This window comes from Brachionichthys hirsutus, chromosome 7 (assembly GCF_040956055.1).
Source record: "Brachionichthys hirsutus isolate HB-005 chromosome 7, CSIRO-AGI_Bhir_v1, whole genome shotgun sequence".
Classification (NCBI taxonomy): Eukaryota; Metazoa; Chordata; class Actinopteri; order Lophiiformes; family Brachionichthyidae; genus Brachionichthys; species Brachionichthys hirsutus.
In genome coordinates, this window is record NC_090903.1 from 10,829,220 (window position 1) to 10,846,168 (window position 16,949).

Below are 16,949 nucleotides of genomic sequence, written 5' to 3' on the forward strand. Positions count from 1 at the left end.
CTAAGAAATGGCAGGAAGCGTCGGCTTTTTCTGAAATTCTCCAGGGGAAGTGTTCCTGGATGAGGTTACGAAATGTGCCTGCCGCTCAAATGAAGTGCTGAAACTACCCACTCTCTCTCACTTGACAGGATTAGGTGGGGAACTCGGCCGCTTGGAGTCTGATGTTTTGTTTACTGAGTCAGCATATGTTTGGAGCGATGCACCTTGGAGCCGATGAGTAAACTCCAACAGGGCTTATGACGAACATGCAACCTGGAAAAGGTTAGTCATTCCAGCTCATGAGTAAACATGGATGGAGTGGACCTGATCTGGAGGAGCAGAAGGCTGCTGAAGCCTGACCAAAATTTAACAGGCAATAATTAATCACTCTTGCAGGGGAAATACTGCGGGCATGCTTGTTAAGCTGCAAACGCTGCGCTGCGCCTTGCTAACGCTACAGCAGAGCAACAAGAATACTTTTCTGCCGATGGAATTTACGGCCGAGCAGCTATAAAACAGGGAAAAAAAAGAAATCAGTACTATCTGAATGAAAGATTCATCCGGAACCCGGAATGTTTACAATTTCATGTGTCAGTTCTCGTTCAATCTGACAGAACTCTGCCCAAAGACAAAGAGGCAGGTCGATTTGTGACCAATACATCATTCAAACCCTGCCTCACAGAAAGGCTGCACCATAATTCATAAGACAGTACAGGTCAGGCATCCAAGGTGACCACAGACACCATCGATATTAAAACTACATTCTCATAAGCATGCAGAGAAGAGTGCTTGGGAGTTCTCACTTACCCTTATTTTTACTCGGGCGGCCTCCACCCCTCCTGGCTGCCCTGCGATGGACACCTGTTCACCATCAAAAATAACGTGCAAATCAGTTATCCAGCTCCAACCTAATCCAAGACAAACAAACCGCGGGCCGCTGCGCATAGCTGAACTTAATCTGGATGCTGAAAACATAAAGAGCTCTTCTGTGAATCCCTATGGGTGACATTTTTTTGTTTAGTTCAAACCACATCTTTACAGTTAAAATGAATCCAACATCGATGTCACAAAATAAGGTGCTTTAATAGACACACATACCAGGAGACCAATAATGTAGGTCAAGTGTGCAATCATTGGCTTTGTGCATTTCTTTTAATTCCCATATATTACTGCACGCACACATTTTTAAAAATAAAGTGTTAAAGCATTAAACACAGTATATAAGAGTAAAGTGTATAAATTATCCATCTATCAACCCATCCTAACGGGGTGTCTGCCCAGGAGTGCATACTTGATTTGAGTAAGATTGGAGGGTGTATGAAAAATCTATGAGATGCAATACACAGTATTTTCTACTGATGTAAACTGACTGTATAACACAGCATGCAAAATGTACATGGATTCAGTTGAAATAAGCAAGGCAGAATTTTTAAAATAAATGAACTTGTCCGTCTTTCATACACAGGTACAGCCCAGAGCACCTGGCAAAGTATCCGATGCCTGGCTGCGTGCTTTCCTGAACTCCTCATGCTTCATTTTAATGGTAATTACAGCAGGATTCTGCTGGTCTTCCAGTGCCTCCAGCCAAAACACACCAGCTTCCTCTGGGTCGGCCAATAAAAACATGCAACTGGACCGACTCGCCGCAACCTGTTTGGGACCTTAAACCCAACAAGCAGAGCTCCTCGTGAAGACAATAACTAGTGGAGGGGGGGGGAATGTAAGCAAACAAGGCAGTTGGGTGTGATACACTCACAATTGAAATAGAATCATGGTGCAGTGCAGGGGTTTGAGAGATTCAGGCAAAATATACAAAGAGGAAAAACTCAGGAGCAAACAGCCTGCTCCACCCGTCAGGGTGAAGCTACGCTGTGGCCAAACAAACCTGGTTGCTCTTCTCTGCCTGGTTGTTCCTGTTTGAGTCTGGAAAATGGATGTGGCACCCCGTTTCCTCCATCACCCTCTTGATGTTGTTGCCTCCTTTGCCAATAACATGGGAGTGCTCCGTGTGGGAGACATCCATCTTCAGAGTAACCCTGTTACTCTAATGAGAGGAGATGGAGAGGATAAGGGCGAGACAGTGATTAATATCTCTAGTAAGAAGTGTTGTTAATATGGGGAACTTCTTCTTCTACAAAGCTTAACAGAAGACAACATTTTTTTTAACCATTCTTCCCCAAGTGACTGATGGGTAATGAAGTCATCCAGTGAGGTGTAGTCAATAATGTGTCGTGACTCGTGACTCGTGACGGTGCACCAAACATCACAGACAATTTCATTTCATGCGTCTGCTTTGATGACGACATGAAATTTAGTAGTAAATAAACAAAGACATGCACTTGAGTAAACAAGTATTTACTGAAAGACCAGTAGAGCATCTGCGCCCCTTTATTCCATCTAAAAACATTTAAACATGCAGCGTTAATGAAGAAAAAAGAAACAATTATCAGAACGCCATGAAAATGTAAGTAATAAAATATTCATGTTGTGTCTGCGGGACTAAAATAAAGTGGAAAAATCCTAAAATGAAAACAAATTCAATCAGTCATTTGTTGCTCTTTGGTTCAAAGTGTGTGGACCACAGCGTGCCCCCAGGGGGTGCTACAGTGCAGTTGCCTGGGTGACTTCTCACGTTTCCAAGGAAACAGAGCCTGCAATGCACACACTTATCCACAGCAAAGCTTGAGATGTTAGTATCTGGCAACATTAGTGCCAGGTTGTATCACACCGCTGAGTACAATCCGTCCCTCGGACAGCAGGAGAGCAGAGGTGGAACACATTCAGTGTGACTGAACTCCAGGAACGGCTGAGAAAGTGAGACAGGAGAACAAAGAGAGGGGAGTCCATCGTCACCGCGATAAAGTGTGATGTACTGCACCTTTGTGTCAAGGACAGACATGATTCTGTCTTTTGCTTCCCTCACATTCTCCCTCTTCCCGCACACCTTGATGTGTGGATCTGCAGGACAGAAACGGGAAATGTTAATATTGGGAAAGAGCCGAATGTGAGTCGGCGCCGAACGAGGAATGGATGTGAGAATAGCTCACCAGAGAACAGCTCTGCTCCTTTGATATCTGTTAAATCTCATTTAAGTCGGTAAGCAACCATACTGTTGGGGGGGGGGGGGGGGGGGGTGCCCAGTGGGATTACATTCAGCTAATTCCCCCTGGGCTGGGGAGAATTGTTCAGCTTTAGTTTAATCAAGTGAAGCTCATCTTCTTTTCCTGAACCTCTTTCTGTCATTCAGCCACTGCAAGAACTCCTTTTTTTTTTTGCCTTTCTTAAATTATACACCCTTTGAGTCCTCACGCACAGAAACGATGCCGTCTCCTGCAGATAGGACTGCATGCCACCCTGCAGCAGAAACAGTGTCATCTTAAAATGCTTTCACACTGCGTGTGCACACAGACGATTGTGCTTCCAGAGACCTCGGCCTCGAAGTAATTCATTTAAGATAACCAAACACTGCATACCTAAACCATTCAGCGCTCATGCTTGTGTCTGTCTAGTGTTGGGTGAACCTACATCTGGCTCTGCCACACACCAAGAGTATGTGAATGTGAAAGCACTCAGAAATTCAAACGTGCGCGCACATGCACTGCACGGCCATTGCCCATTGCCCATTGTACCGAGCAGCAGGAAGTCGACTAAGCTGCCTTCCAGGAATACCCCTCCCCATACACAAACTTACAGCATCTCAGATTTACAGTAGAGCCTTCAGACAGTACTAACTGAATTCGATATACGTCTAACAAAGTAGTTTGCGACCTTGGGGAATCCCTGCGTTGTTCATATATACTTTTAAATAACTCAACGCAGATAAGACTAAAAGAGAAGAGACACCTAGAGAAAATAGGGTTCCAGTGCTAATAAGGAAGGCTTAACCAACACAGCAAAGAGCGAACAGGATTCTGTCTGGAGATTCAAATTCAAGAAGGGAGTATGATGCCACATCTTGCAGAGAATTTTAGGAGGATCTGAAGGATGTTCTCTTTGTAATGGACACTGGCAAAAATAATATGGCAAGACACCAACTGCAGTCTCCTGGTTCCAAGAAACTTTCCCATGATACAGCTGTTGCTGTGAACAATAGAGATCACTTCACTTCCGCCTGTGGTACTGGCTGTGACCATTAGAGGGAGTAGGGTTCTTCAAGTGCCTGACAGACACACACACACACACACACACAGCACATCTGGCAAACATTAGCCAGACTAAACGTGTTGCAGTCGTGATGTAGAACACCCCCGCATTCTTCAAATTGACTGTGCTGCGTGCACTTTTATTTTTTTTGAGGATTGATTGTGGCATAAAAATGAAATGAACACCTTAATTTGGCATAGAAAACACCTGGAAAAGCAAACAAAAACCCAAAACAAGAGAAGCTTTGCAGCTGTGCAGTTTTCTCAATCGCACTCCTTTTTACAGTTCCACTTGACAAAGAATAAACCTTCCGACCCAGAGCTCTGCACTGGCAAAACTGAAGCATTTTTCCAGCCGAGGACCGCATTCAAAAATACCACGCAGATGAACTGATGGGAATTAAGTCCCGTTGGCTTCGTGTTTCTCATTAGAAACATCTGCAGATCTGTTGAATTGACAGGTAGCAACAGTGTGATGGGATTTATCGAATTAAAAGAAAAATGTAATCAGTGTTATGAGTAAAAACGTGCAGAACTGATCATTTGGTCACCCAGTTTTGGACCATGGCTCCCCATGGCTTGTCCTAAAGGCTAAAACATGGTCTCATCAAACAAAAGCAGGTGGCAGGGTTAGCTAGCTGCAGGTGATAAGAGAAACGGGGGGAGCTGGCTGAATGGGGCAACAAACATAAAGATCTCCTCACAATTACAATCCTGCAGAGTGTAACTGATTCCAGACTGCAGACAGAAGAGACAACACTTAAATGACTTGCCAGGAATACAAGACATTGTAAGTGAATTTATGTATTGGATCAGGATAAATCCAAAATAAAAAAATATACAATCTGCACCAACAAAGCAACTCCATCATTATGCGTTTAAAGGAGGAGCAAGTCAAAAGCAATGAAGAGTCAATGATGAGAGGAAAACGCATCACTGTCAGAAATTATTATCCTGATGCCGTTTTGCAAATCTTTATCCACCAGGTGTTGCACTTTGATTCGCCCACGGCAGAATGTCAGCCAGAGAGGAATGTTCTCCGTTAGAGCCATTTCCCTCCGTCTTCCCCTCAACCCCTCCCATGAGTTCAGGTAGTTGACCCAACAGTCATCTCACATGCACCAGGTCTGGATCCCCACCAAAAATAACACAATCAATCACACTCATCTGGAGACATTCTGAAACCATCGGATTAGGAGTCAAAACTCCGGTGGTTATGTACCCTGAGATATATTTGTCACCAAATAGTGGCTAAAGATCACCTGATACAAACTGGATCCAACAGATCTAGATTATTATTTGGACCTATGCTACTCGTGTGTTTACATTCATAAACAACATAAATATATGGCATTATGGGGTGGGGTTCAGGGTGGCTCAGAGTTCTGGGACTTTCTCATTCTCGTATCTGTGTGGGCTCCTTCATGGGTTCTCTGGCTTCCTCTCACCATCAAAAACATGTGGCGACTCTAAATTGACCCTCGGAATAATGGTGAGTGAGACCGGTTGTTTTTCTATGTGGGCCTGTAAAGAACTGGTACAGGACCACATAGAAAGTATCCCACCTCCCACCCAAATATATGGATTACATCCTGACAGATGTTCTGTGGAAATACAGTATATATTCAGTGGTTCATGCCCAATTATTTAAAATCTCCTGGATTCGGATCCAAATTTAAAGAATTTGCTTCGTCCCCAACAGAGCCCTCTATAAAATGTAGTTTTTAGGTATTGAAATAGTTTTGCTTGTTATCTTGCAACAAATAAACAAAATAACCAATCAATGTACAAAGATGGGGGTGGAAATCTAAGCTACTTGTTGGAAGTATCCTGACAGGCAACAAATACCTTCCCTTATTAACACAAAACATCATCCCCAGGTGGATCATAGACCGGTTTCGTGAATTAAATCCCATTTAAGGAATGGATGCTCGTGTGTGTGAACGCATTACAAGGTCTTGCAGCTGATTGGGTATCCAGAGGGGAAAACCTACAATATTCCCATGTAACCCCATTAACAATTTTTATTTTTATTTTTTACATAATGTCATTGGATTTCACATCTGGCTTGAAGACACACACACACACACACACACACACACACACAAGCAGCTCATACATCTCACATGCTCCCGGGAGAGTTTTAAATATCCATGCTAAGGTTTGATAGGTAACAGACGGCTGGAGTAAACAAATAAATGCGTGCGCTTTGATAAAAGTGACTCCAACTCCTCCTCCTACACGTAAAACATACATTTGATCTGTTCAATTAACGTGTATTAATTATAGCTGGTGCAAAGTCTTCCTTCTTGTCTGAGTCCAATGACTTTCCTGAGGACATGTGTCTGGTTCAGAATCACTCATTGATGTTTCAGTAGAAGGCTAAGGCATCTGTACTGCTAGACGAGTTTAACTCTGGTTGAGCAGACAGTTATTGTATTTGAGTCAGATGCAGAGAAAGGTCTTTTGAAAAATAACTTTAATGAAATTCATGGATGAACTTTGACGCAAAAGGAGTTACGCATTATTCCAAAATGGCATTCCATGCTCTTATAAGTCCCTCAGTGAAGTTGCACAACTGAAACTGGAAGCGGAAGAATCCGGATAGAACATTAAGAAAAGAGAAAAAGAAAAGTGAAACAGTCACCTTTTTTGGACTTGGCTCCGATTTTCAGTTTGGATGGCCAGGCTATTTGCGTTTTGGTCTCATCCATGATCTGGAACAGAGGGAAGAGGGATGAGATTAGATTATGAGAGATATCAGTATTTGCAGACGCTGCGGTTTCAGAACTAAAAAACAACAAAAACAAAACAAACCTGACTCTCCAGTACTGATACTGATATACGTACAGCGCTGAAGCATCAGACTCTGAGCTCACACATGATTTTGACTAAGTGAATTAGTAGAAAGATTACTGATCATGTCAATATTGTCTCAGACCTGTGTCCGACTGACATTCTGTATATTAGAATGGATCATGCCCTACTGTTCACATTCATTTGGATGATTACAGAGAACACATGAAACAAAGCGCCAACAGTTACAATAAAATGGCTTAAACAATCTCTTGATCCTTTAAGGAACCCAGAGAGTTCAGTGTTGGCATGTCTGGTGATGTCAGCTTATATATGATTGCTTCATTCTCCTCCAAATACTCTTACTGGACCACCACCAAAAACACACTAACGAAAAACACACAGTTTGGCTTTTTATAAATGTCAAAATTGCCAACAACAAGCTATGCGAGAGCCTTTTGACAACTCAAGCCATTAAAAATGTGGAAAATGTTGATCGATGTGGGGGAAAAAAGCCAATCGCTTACAGAGCAAAATAAAAAGAGGAGCCGGTCAAGAGACTGTCAGGGTTCGAGCCAATGGGAAATCTATCACCCACCCTCCTGCTCCTCCTTTCAGCCATGAGGAAGCGCTCGTCTTGTTTGGCTTTCGAACTACAAACCCGCAAACAAACCCCTCGAGGAATGCCTGCCATGTCGAGTGGTTGATGTTCGCGAAATAAAAAAAAGGAAAAACAAGCAGAGAAACTGTCAAAACTTTAGAATAACATCAAGCTGAAACTCTCCTGCTGGCGCCGTCTTCAATGCGCACTCGGCTTCACAATGGTGCTGCGGTCCTGCTTGCGTCCACATTTTCCAGAGGTTTGGTGTCTATAAAATTGCTTTTTTAAAATGTTTCAGCTTCGTCATTGATCACCCGAGGACCGCCAGAGGCCATTACATGACCAGCACTTAATACTCCACGGTGCATATCCAGCAATGCACCACAGGGTGCAACTCAAATGAGCTCGAGTGCACACTAAGTGCCTTCAGCGCTCCCACCGAGGAGGAGATGCTCAGCTTATCAGCTCGTCTACAGCAAATCGCAACTTTCATTATTCTAACAGTTTGAAATCACAGCTGCTATTTTTTTTCTTTGCCAAATAATAATAACTACAGCCCGTATTCCCCACGGGAACTGGTGCACAATTTTGGGAAGTGGAAGTGCTTAAATTCCTACATGTGCTGTTTTGGAAGCAACGTGGCCCATTTGGCAATATTTATCCACTGCCAGCCTCACACACCTGTAAATCAGAACTGCTTTTAAAGGCCTTGCTTCACTCTGCAAATACATACATGTTCAAACATAAAGACTGAGAAGTGAGAAAGCCAGCAGGATGACGCACCTGAGCTGCAACAATTCAGAAAACCAAAGCAACCATCTTTACGCACCGTTTGATGAATCAAAGCAAACAGCTATTTTAAGGCACTCTTTGGCAATTCACAAAATAAAATGAAAGACCGCTTCTTGAAAAAGGATTGTGCAAGCCTCCCCCCAAATATTCACAAAGCAGATAACTGCAAGCCAATAAAATCAAAGCCAAAGGCATTTGTAGACAATAAGCAGATTGATGTGATGTTACAATCTTCCTTCTCCCTTTTGGGATCTCTGCCCAGGCTGCATACTTTTGGGCATCATCATTATTAATCTAATGGAAGAGAAACACGCTTTCAAATGAATCCTCCTGTTCCTGTTCATTTCCAATTTTTACTGAATGAATCCAAGAAAGAAATGGAATTTTATTATCAAAATGATATTTTAAAAAAAAACCTCCCTTCCGATTATCCAACGCAGCTATTTTGGTAAGGAATTCCTCTGTGGTATCATCAAATTGATGAACTTGGAAGCAGTTCCATCATCAATGATCCCCTTCGTTGTCCTTACTGGAAACATTCCTGTTCTCTGAAATATTATCATCAAGTACTGCAGTAAGATCGTCATCATTTACTGTGCAATGAAATGAGCCTGAAACCAAAGTTTGATGATATTTGTTAGAGTTTCCTGAAAATCGGAGGCACAAACTAATCTAATCCACAATAATAATAAAGTCCAAATAAATACAAAAAAGAAAATAAAAATTCTCTATTAACTCTCATGCTCCCAACAACCAAAGGAAATACCACCAACATCAGAGAAATGTTCTGTTCCAATTGACAAAGAGACATCCCTCTAAGCCTTCGCTCTCTTTCCTGTCTTTTGCCTTTTGCTCTTAAAGTCAGTCCTCTGCAACAACAGAGAATTTGGATTTAGTCACAGAGGCTTTAAATTAAAAGCCATAAATTAAAGCTATATAAAACTGTCACCATCTCTAACACTGTACTTAGCCAAAGAACTTTGCTAACCCTAATCTGAAAGAGTTGCCTGTACCAAACTTTCAGTGCTACACAACCCAAAATGAACCGACCCCGACTTTATCCGAGATTGCTGGTTCTGCTCCAGACCAGGTCGGCATCGACTTGTCATCCCATGAAAACTGGCGAAACACAGAGGGAGAAGGTGCCAGTGTGAAAAGGTACAGCAGTCATGCATCAGCCTGGAAAATAAACTTTAGCTGCGTGTTCCAATGGACATTTGAGAACTAGTAGAAATTGAGTGTGAATGATATAGGCCTGGGCTTGTGTGTAAAAAAAAAAAAAAAAAAGCAAAAAAGAGGCCAATTTGTTTGACTGTCAGCTCTTAGCCCAGCGCCACGGTCAGCCCTGGACCAAAAGTATGCAGCGTGAAAGGATTTCAGATGTTGATGAAATCACAGTGGCAATTTGGAAGCAAATTACTTCCATGTAAAAATGTAATAAAGCAGCATTCCATTTTCAGGAATAACTATGTAGAAAACATGCTCAATACAATCCAGTGTAAAAATCTGAGTGAAATACAAGCTGATGATAAAAGTTTAAAAGTTATTTATGAAACTATATGGCCTATGCCTCATGGACCTTTTTTTTCTCGCTCTCCTAATGGCCTTGTTCAGACGGAGCAGTTTCCTGTCCGCCGTTGCTGTTCTTGGCAGCGTCCTGCAGATGGGACTGATTTCTGAAAGACCACACACCATTTTAAAAGGGTGGGCGACGTTTATTTTTATGAAGAACTAGTCCAATGCTTTGCAAAAGGGTCAAGATATTTGCACAAATTGAGTTACCTACAACCTTTCTACCGCTTTCTGAAATGACTATTGAATGGGAAGGGTTCCGATCCAACACCATGATCAGCTCATTGCAAGATCGCAGCTGGTACACGCAGATGTGTGGGGGCGCTGTGCGTGAATTCAAACTGGATGTTATTAAGGTTATGTCCTGACAGAGCAAGTGTTAAGTACACGCGACCACATGCGTACGTTCTATGCGTGCATTTATATAGACAGCAGCAATCAACATGGCAAAGGCATGTTTCCTGGTCGGGACTGTGATGGTGCAGCTGTTGATTCAGCTGTAAAGTGTGTATTTGTGTGTGTGTGTGTGTGTGTGTGAGAGAGAGAGTCTGTGTTTGGGAGAGGGACACGGAGGACTGTTAATGGGTGTAAAGGATATGAGTGGAAGTTTAGAGACCGACGGAGAGATCAGCATGCACCGAGACGGGACAGCCATGAATGAATTCATGCTAACAATCTGAGTGCTAACCAGGAGCTAAAGGCCAATTATGCCTCAGGGCTAATACTAACATTACAAACGGGACACTTCTGCCATTCATCAAAACTCCCCATCATTAGAATGCCATTTGAACTGTAGGACAAACACAAAACATTTGCTTTGTACATTCTGCTTTGACAGCAATCAAAGTGACTTGAGTCTCAAGTTTTCCTATTTTTCCCCATGTCAGCAGAGCGAAATACAAGATGGCTCACTGCTCTAAATGAAATTAGATTTAAAAACTCTGGAGTTGGGAACACTGACAACACGCCTGGCGTGATATACAGAACCACAACTTCTGGGATGGAGAGATGGAAGGCGGATCAGACATGAACTTGCCAGGGATTCAGAGGCATCGCTTCAGCCCAAATGCACGCCGAGCTCTTCTGCGGTGCACAGTGATCGGCTCAAATGGTCGAGCTCCTCTCCGTCTTGCTGCTCCAGGGTTTTACTGCTGTACACTTCTTGTGGTCTGATCACGGTCCAAAACTTTCAGTACACGGGAGCGATCTGGAGGGTTTCACTGGCCTTTTCTGTTAATGCATAATGCACTTAATCTAGAGAAATGTCCCCTTGTCACTTTAGACTGATAGCAAAGCCAAACCAGTGGTTTAATTGAAATACTGGAGAGGGAAAAGGAGGAATAACTTGTGGGTGGAGGGGGGGGGGAGCCAAATCAGACTAACAAGAATGAGGAAAAAGGAGCTGGCAAGATTCCCTCATGCTCCTGTGACTTGTTCATGGCTAAATTCCCAGCTGTGGCACCCTCCCCTAGTCCCACTTTTTCTGACCCCCCCCGCATTCTCATTGACTACAGCATTTGGGTGGACTGTTTGGTCTTTAGTACAAAACAGTGCTCAAAGGAAGTCCAGCAGACTGTGAGTAAGACGGCTCCATCAACCACTCCAACAAGGGCCTTGGGAGAAAGTGTGGGGGTGAAGCTCTTCATCCTCAGCTGTTCAAATTTGGACAAAATCTCATTACTAAAACCCAGAATGTGCAAGTCCATGCACCAAAAATGGCCAACTTTTACCATATGTGACTTTATTAGACATTCTGCGTGTGTGTGTGTGTGTGTGTGTGTGTGTGGTAGTGGTGCGTTGAGACTTTCAGGAAGCAGTCCAACGAAGAGTTTCCATTTTCATCAATGTCACGGTATTTCACACACCTCATCCATTTTCTTTTAACAATGCAGTTCCGCCGTTGCTCTCAGGGTTTATTTTCCTGACTTTAATTGGGCATACACGAACACGAGTGAAGCCACGACTTCAGCTCTCCTCCTTCTCCTGCTCCTCTCCAACCCGCCAACCCAAACAGTCAAACACTAATTTCTAATTGACAATTTAGCCTCCAAGTAGCCGCCCATCCTTTGAATGAGCTGTGACAACATTTACACCAGAGATTTAGCATGACTGACAAAGTCAATACGCCGACAGCCGCACTGTCAGGAAAAACTACGTGGAGTGATGGAGACAGAGACTGGAGGCCTTAAACGTCTGAGTTACATCCAAGCAAAAAAAGAGGCGGAGGCAGAGCTGCAGCAAACCTCATCTCCTTTTTAAAATGCCAATGAAGGGAATCTTAGGTGCCTGGTTTGCATTACTTGATTTTGAAATCTGCTTCAGGGACAGTTAAATTACCTCCTTCTTTGACATCAAACTCAGCTTCCTAACCTCAAAAAACCAAATATGGAAAAATAGACTAAAGAGGAATGCTAAAACAAACCGCTGTCCGTCACTTCACTGCAGGCCATTAGCATAGTATAGAAGGAGCTTTACACATTTAAGAGACCGGATTTTAAGGAATGTATCCAAAGAGAGTCACATGATCAACAAGACGCCTTCGGAATAACCGCTGACAAAAATTCAGTTGGTGTTTACTGTAAACTCTGATTGTTGAACATTTGATTGCTTTCATTTTCAGGGCCATGAGATTCATTCTGCAGCAAAAACTAAACCAATGGAGCAGATCAAGGTCCTTTTATTTCCAGTTAATGGACACATCCGACGACTGAGACGGATCCTACGGTGGTTCTTTACAAATGCAAATGAACCGTGTCAGCAGTAGAGTTTGAAAGGGATAAACTGGTTACTGGAATGACAGGGATGCCATGTTAAACCCGTTTCAAGTAGTAATCAGCACCACACCAAGTTTAAAAACAGGTTTTATTGACATTTAAAGGAAAAACGCGGACCAGAATCAACCCAATTGCTACTGTGGTGGTTTTCAAATTCAGTTGCGGAAGTGATTTTAGTATATATATATCTGTGCGTTTTGATTTCTTTACAGAAATTTACTTCATAAAGTGATACATAGTGATAAGTATAATTAATTATAAGTGTAATCGCAATTTCCAAACAGGTTAAAATTCACCAGCAGTACACATACAGATCCACAACCCTAAAAATTCATAATAATTCAGTTGTAATTGTATAATAGTTATTTTTATAACAGGAAAATCTTCAATTTTGCTTGCATAAATGGTGTGAAAAGTTTAACTCTTCATTCTTTTTATGATGCAATTGTTTTTTGCCCTCTGTAATATACAAAAGGTTTATAACTGTCATATTAAGGTTATAATATGTCATTAGAGTATTTATACTCCTATTAGGATACAATATTAAGGTATGACATATATTTCTTAGTCCTTTTCAGAATTATTTTTTTAATAAATAAAAGACTGTTATCATCCATGAATGTTTGGACAAATGTACATGAAACCAATGCAACTGTCTGACCACTAAGTTGTGTTGCTGTTATGCAACTGTGAAAAGCTGTGTTGTGTCAGCTGTATTATAGGATCAGCGCCCCGGAGCGACTCGATGGCAGCGTTCCCCCCGTCTTTGCTTGCTTTCATCTGTAATTGTGAGTGACTCGAGGAGCACCTGACCTCTGCCGTCATACCAAGAGAGGCGCGCTCTCCCAGCAGGGCTTGAACACAACCCGACGATAACGCAAACGCACTCACCTTCTGAAAGAAATCCTCCCCACCATTGAGTCTCCCCTCAGAGGCAGCTGGAGAGAGAGAGAGAGGGAGAAAAATAAATTCATGAAACCACACAGGGCCACTCAGTGTTATATACCAATGTAACCGTAACACAGCCGGATCACACAGATCATCCAGAGGATGGTTACGGCCTCTTAGCGCTGAGCCGTGTTCATGGTGGATCTCCCTTTCTTAGGCTGCTGTCCTTGGCCCGGCTACAGATATTGTTCAATTGCAGAAATGGAATAAAATCTTCACAGCCATTTTCTAAAATCCTAGAAATGTTATAGAGCTTCTGTGCAACAAATTGTTGGATACAGGGAAAAGCAGTTTCCTGCAGGTGTTTAAGTGAGTACTTCATGCACACACTAGGTATATCGGTGTGTACAGCAACACCGCTGGTAATACAGAATACGAGAGGGCAGCAAAATGATGTGTAAACCAGCCCAAAATCACCTGTAAATAAATTAAGCAATTACGACAGCTCGAATGCTTAAAGTAATTTTCCGAACAGGAGAAAATGCCAAGAAACTCCCACCAGTGGCAAAGTAAGGCCTGAAACAGAGGGCCAGCCCACTGTGCAAGCCAGGCCTGTGTCGCTCCAACACATCTGCAAGTCCTTCAAACTGTGGAAACTCTGTTGATGCAAAATGCATATTGGCTCTCGAAGGAAACGTCTCATGTTCCTCTGTCATTCGGGAACACGGGAAAGGTTTCACGATGCATTTAAGCCAGCGGTCTTTTCTTGAGATGGATCTGTTGCTGTCTGTTCGGGTTGGGCTCAGGATGATGAAGGTCACACAGTTCAGTCACAAAACAACTGTGATGATTGAAAGAAAACGAAAAGTCAACCTGGCTTTCAGCTGCAGGTGAATAGTTAAATAATTATTAAATCGCATGTTACGTCAAAGTGATTGTGGAGTTTTAATATCCGCGTGGAGCACATTAGGCTTGGATGAACATGATCGGCAAATGCTGAAATAATTAAGTCAATAATCCATCAGATGGCTGACTTGAGATAAATCAAACTATTTTGGTAATCAGTTGATTGATTGAGAAGATTTGTTTCTCGTGCAAGGGTGAAAAACCCCCAGTCTTTCTATTCCTGTTTTGAAGCTTTAAAGCTGTGCTGCATTTCATTATCTTACATAACAGCAGAATTTGGCCTATTTATATTTTGTAATGTTGGTCTTTACTAGAAACTAACGCCCACCAAGGCCGCGATGGAGAGAATAGAAGGATAAATAGAGGATTCTTCCCTGCCGTATGCCCTACATTTCCAAAATGTAGTTTCTGTGTAATCTTGTTTACATTCAGGCAAAAAAACAAACAAACGAACAAGGATAAGTCAGTCTCACGCTACGTTTTTGTACATAAAGGCGTCAGCATCTCATTAAACCTCGTGATCCAGCGCTTCCTGTTGGCTCACTGAGCAAAACAGATCAACAACAAATTAAAAGAACAACGTAAATGAGAAACTGATCGTCACAGTTGGATCCTGGCATGGCGACGTCTTCATAGAAGTTTCCTTTGTCAATTCATTAGATCTGATTTTAGAACAATCTCCCTTTTGGGGGTTGAGTTGCATTGTGGGAAATCGAGGCAGGCATGTTTGATAAGAAAATGAGAATATGTGGAGAGCTAGCTTTGGTCAGAGCGGGAGCAGCCACAACCCACTGTGAGACAGACAGTGTCAGAGCTAAATGGAGACATCCACCAACTATGGTAACATCGAAACAAGTCTGTAAACTGGAAATAAACTAGAAAATGTGCAAACAAAAAAGGGAAATCTATGTGATCATAAGGCTCCCTCAGCACTGCCCCGTGCCACCATTTAAAATGGGGCTATAATGGCTTTTACATACTTTAGTCAACTTAGTTAAACTTACTTTAAGTCATTGTTTGATTCAAGGGAGCGTCACACATCTGCGATGGGTAATTCAGTTGCTAACAAAATAGTCAATGCAAGAAACAACAATTCAGATACGGTGGTTTACAGCTTTGCATTCTTCCTATCGTCCCCCCGTTTGCCTGTTTGTCTCCTACAGTTGATTTGAAAATTACATAGCAGCAGAAAGGAAGGAAAGATCCGTTACATTTGTCTTTGTCCGTTTCTCCAAGGATTTGAAAGGCATCTTGCCACAAAAATGCGTAGCTCATGCCTCATTACTTAGATAAGCAAGTAACTATAATTCTGTCTGCCAGCTGAAAAACCAAATTTAAAGTATAGGCCTTCCTTCATACAAAAAAAATCTACTGAAAGGCTGGACAAGAGTTGAAGAGCACATCAGCAATGTAACATTTATTTTTCAGCACATTGAGGCTCTGATTTATGTCAATGAGTTTTTCCTTCACTTGTCCCCCCAGAGCGCCTGTCTGCCAGCGCTTTGCTAGAGCATCATGTAAAGACAGTTTGATGCAGTATTCCTACATTCCTGCAGCACATTGCAAAAGGCGTCACAGCTGAAAAATGAAACAAGACCTCGGAGCAAAGATCGCGTTACAAGCCGCGCGCTCAGCTCGCTTGTGACAACTGGTTATCGCCACTGTCTATTAATTTGATGCGACAAACAGGGTGGTTACAGCTAATCAGATCCACACGCTGTAATTCTCTTCACAGCATCTGATGCGTCCAATCAGTGTCACTGCATGTAAAGAAGTGAGACGTTGCAGCGAGCGTCGGGAAGGACTCCACGCTGGCGGATGCAACAAGGTCTGGTATCCATTACTTTGCGGAGAGACTGACTTTCGGGGAGATTCCACTGTTTTGACAATGAAGGAATGCAAACAGTGTTGATTTCTAAATTTAAGGCTTCAATCCAGACAACAATTGAGACGTAATCCATCATAAACAGATCAAGGCCTTGAGGTTTTTATTTGTTTTTTGTTTACACACTATTAGCCAGGCTTAATAGAAAGGTTATGAAGGAGTAGGAGATCAGCATTACTAAACCTAGGGCTGCTTATATTCTACAAGGATGAGAGGACGTTACGGTTACAGTAAGGCAATATCAATTTATTTCAAATAAGATCATAATTTACTTAATAAACTATCAAATGATACGGAAGGGGTTTGTACAACTGGTAAAACCCATTATGTGTGCTTTGCAAGAATTATCTGGCGTTCGTCAAAAGGGAAGGGAAGGGAAGGCAAAATTACCTTCAAGTCTCAAGATTTCTATAAAATAAGGAGCTTTTTAAATTAAACTTAAGCAAACCATGTTGACATCCATGTAACTGAACACCTGTCGTTGCATTCACCGTCTGTACGAGAAAACTGGCTCATCTCAACTCCTGCATTCAGCGCCACCTGTCGCTTTCCGTCTAAAGTGGGATTCTGCCACAAAAAAAAAAAGAGTCTCTGAGGTCATGATTTGAGACAGT

At 42.4% G+C, this 16,949-nt stretch overlaps 1 protein-coding gene across 1 annotated transcript in view; it reads right to left on the minus strand.

Annotated features, from left to right (window-relative positions):
* LOC137895747 (protein bicaudal C homolog 1-A-like) overlaps window positions 1–16,949 on the minus strand; it is a 42,074-nt gene that overhangs the window by 16,844 nt on the left and 8,281 nt on the right. Inside the window, exons 2-6 of the mRNA XM_068741252.1 lie at window positions 13,548–13,594; window positions 6,769–6,838; window positions 2,858–2,937; window positions 1,865–2,023; window positions 787–840 (exon numbers count right to left, since the gene is read on the minus strand). Of these exons, the coding sequence (XP_068597353.1) occupies window positions 787–840; window positions 1,865–2,023; window positions 2,858–2,937; window positions 6,769–6,838; window positions 13,548–13,594 (410 nt within the window). The remainder of the gene's footprint in view (window positions 1–786; window positions 841–1,864; window positions 2,024–2,857; window positions 2,938–6,768; window positions 6,839–13,547; window positions 13,595–16,949) is intronic.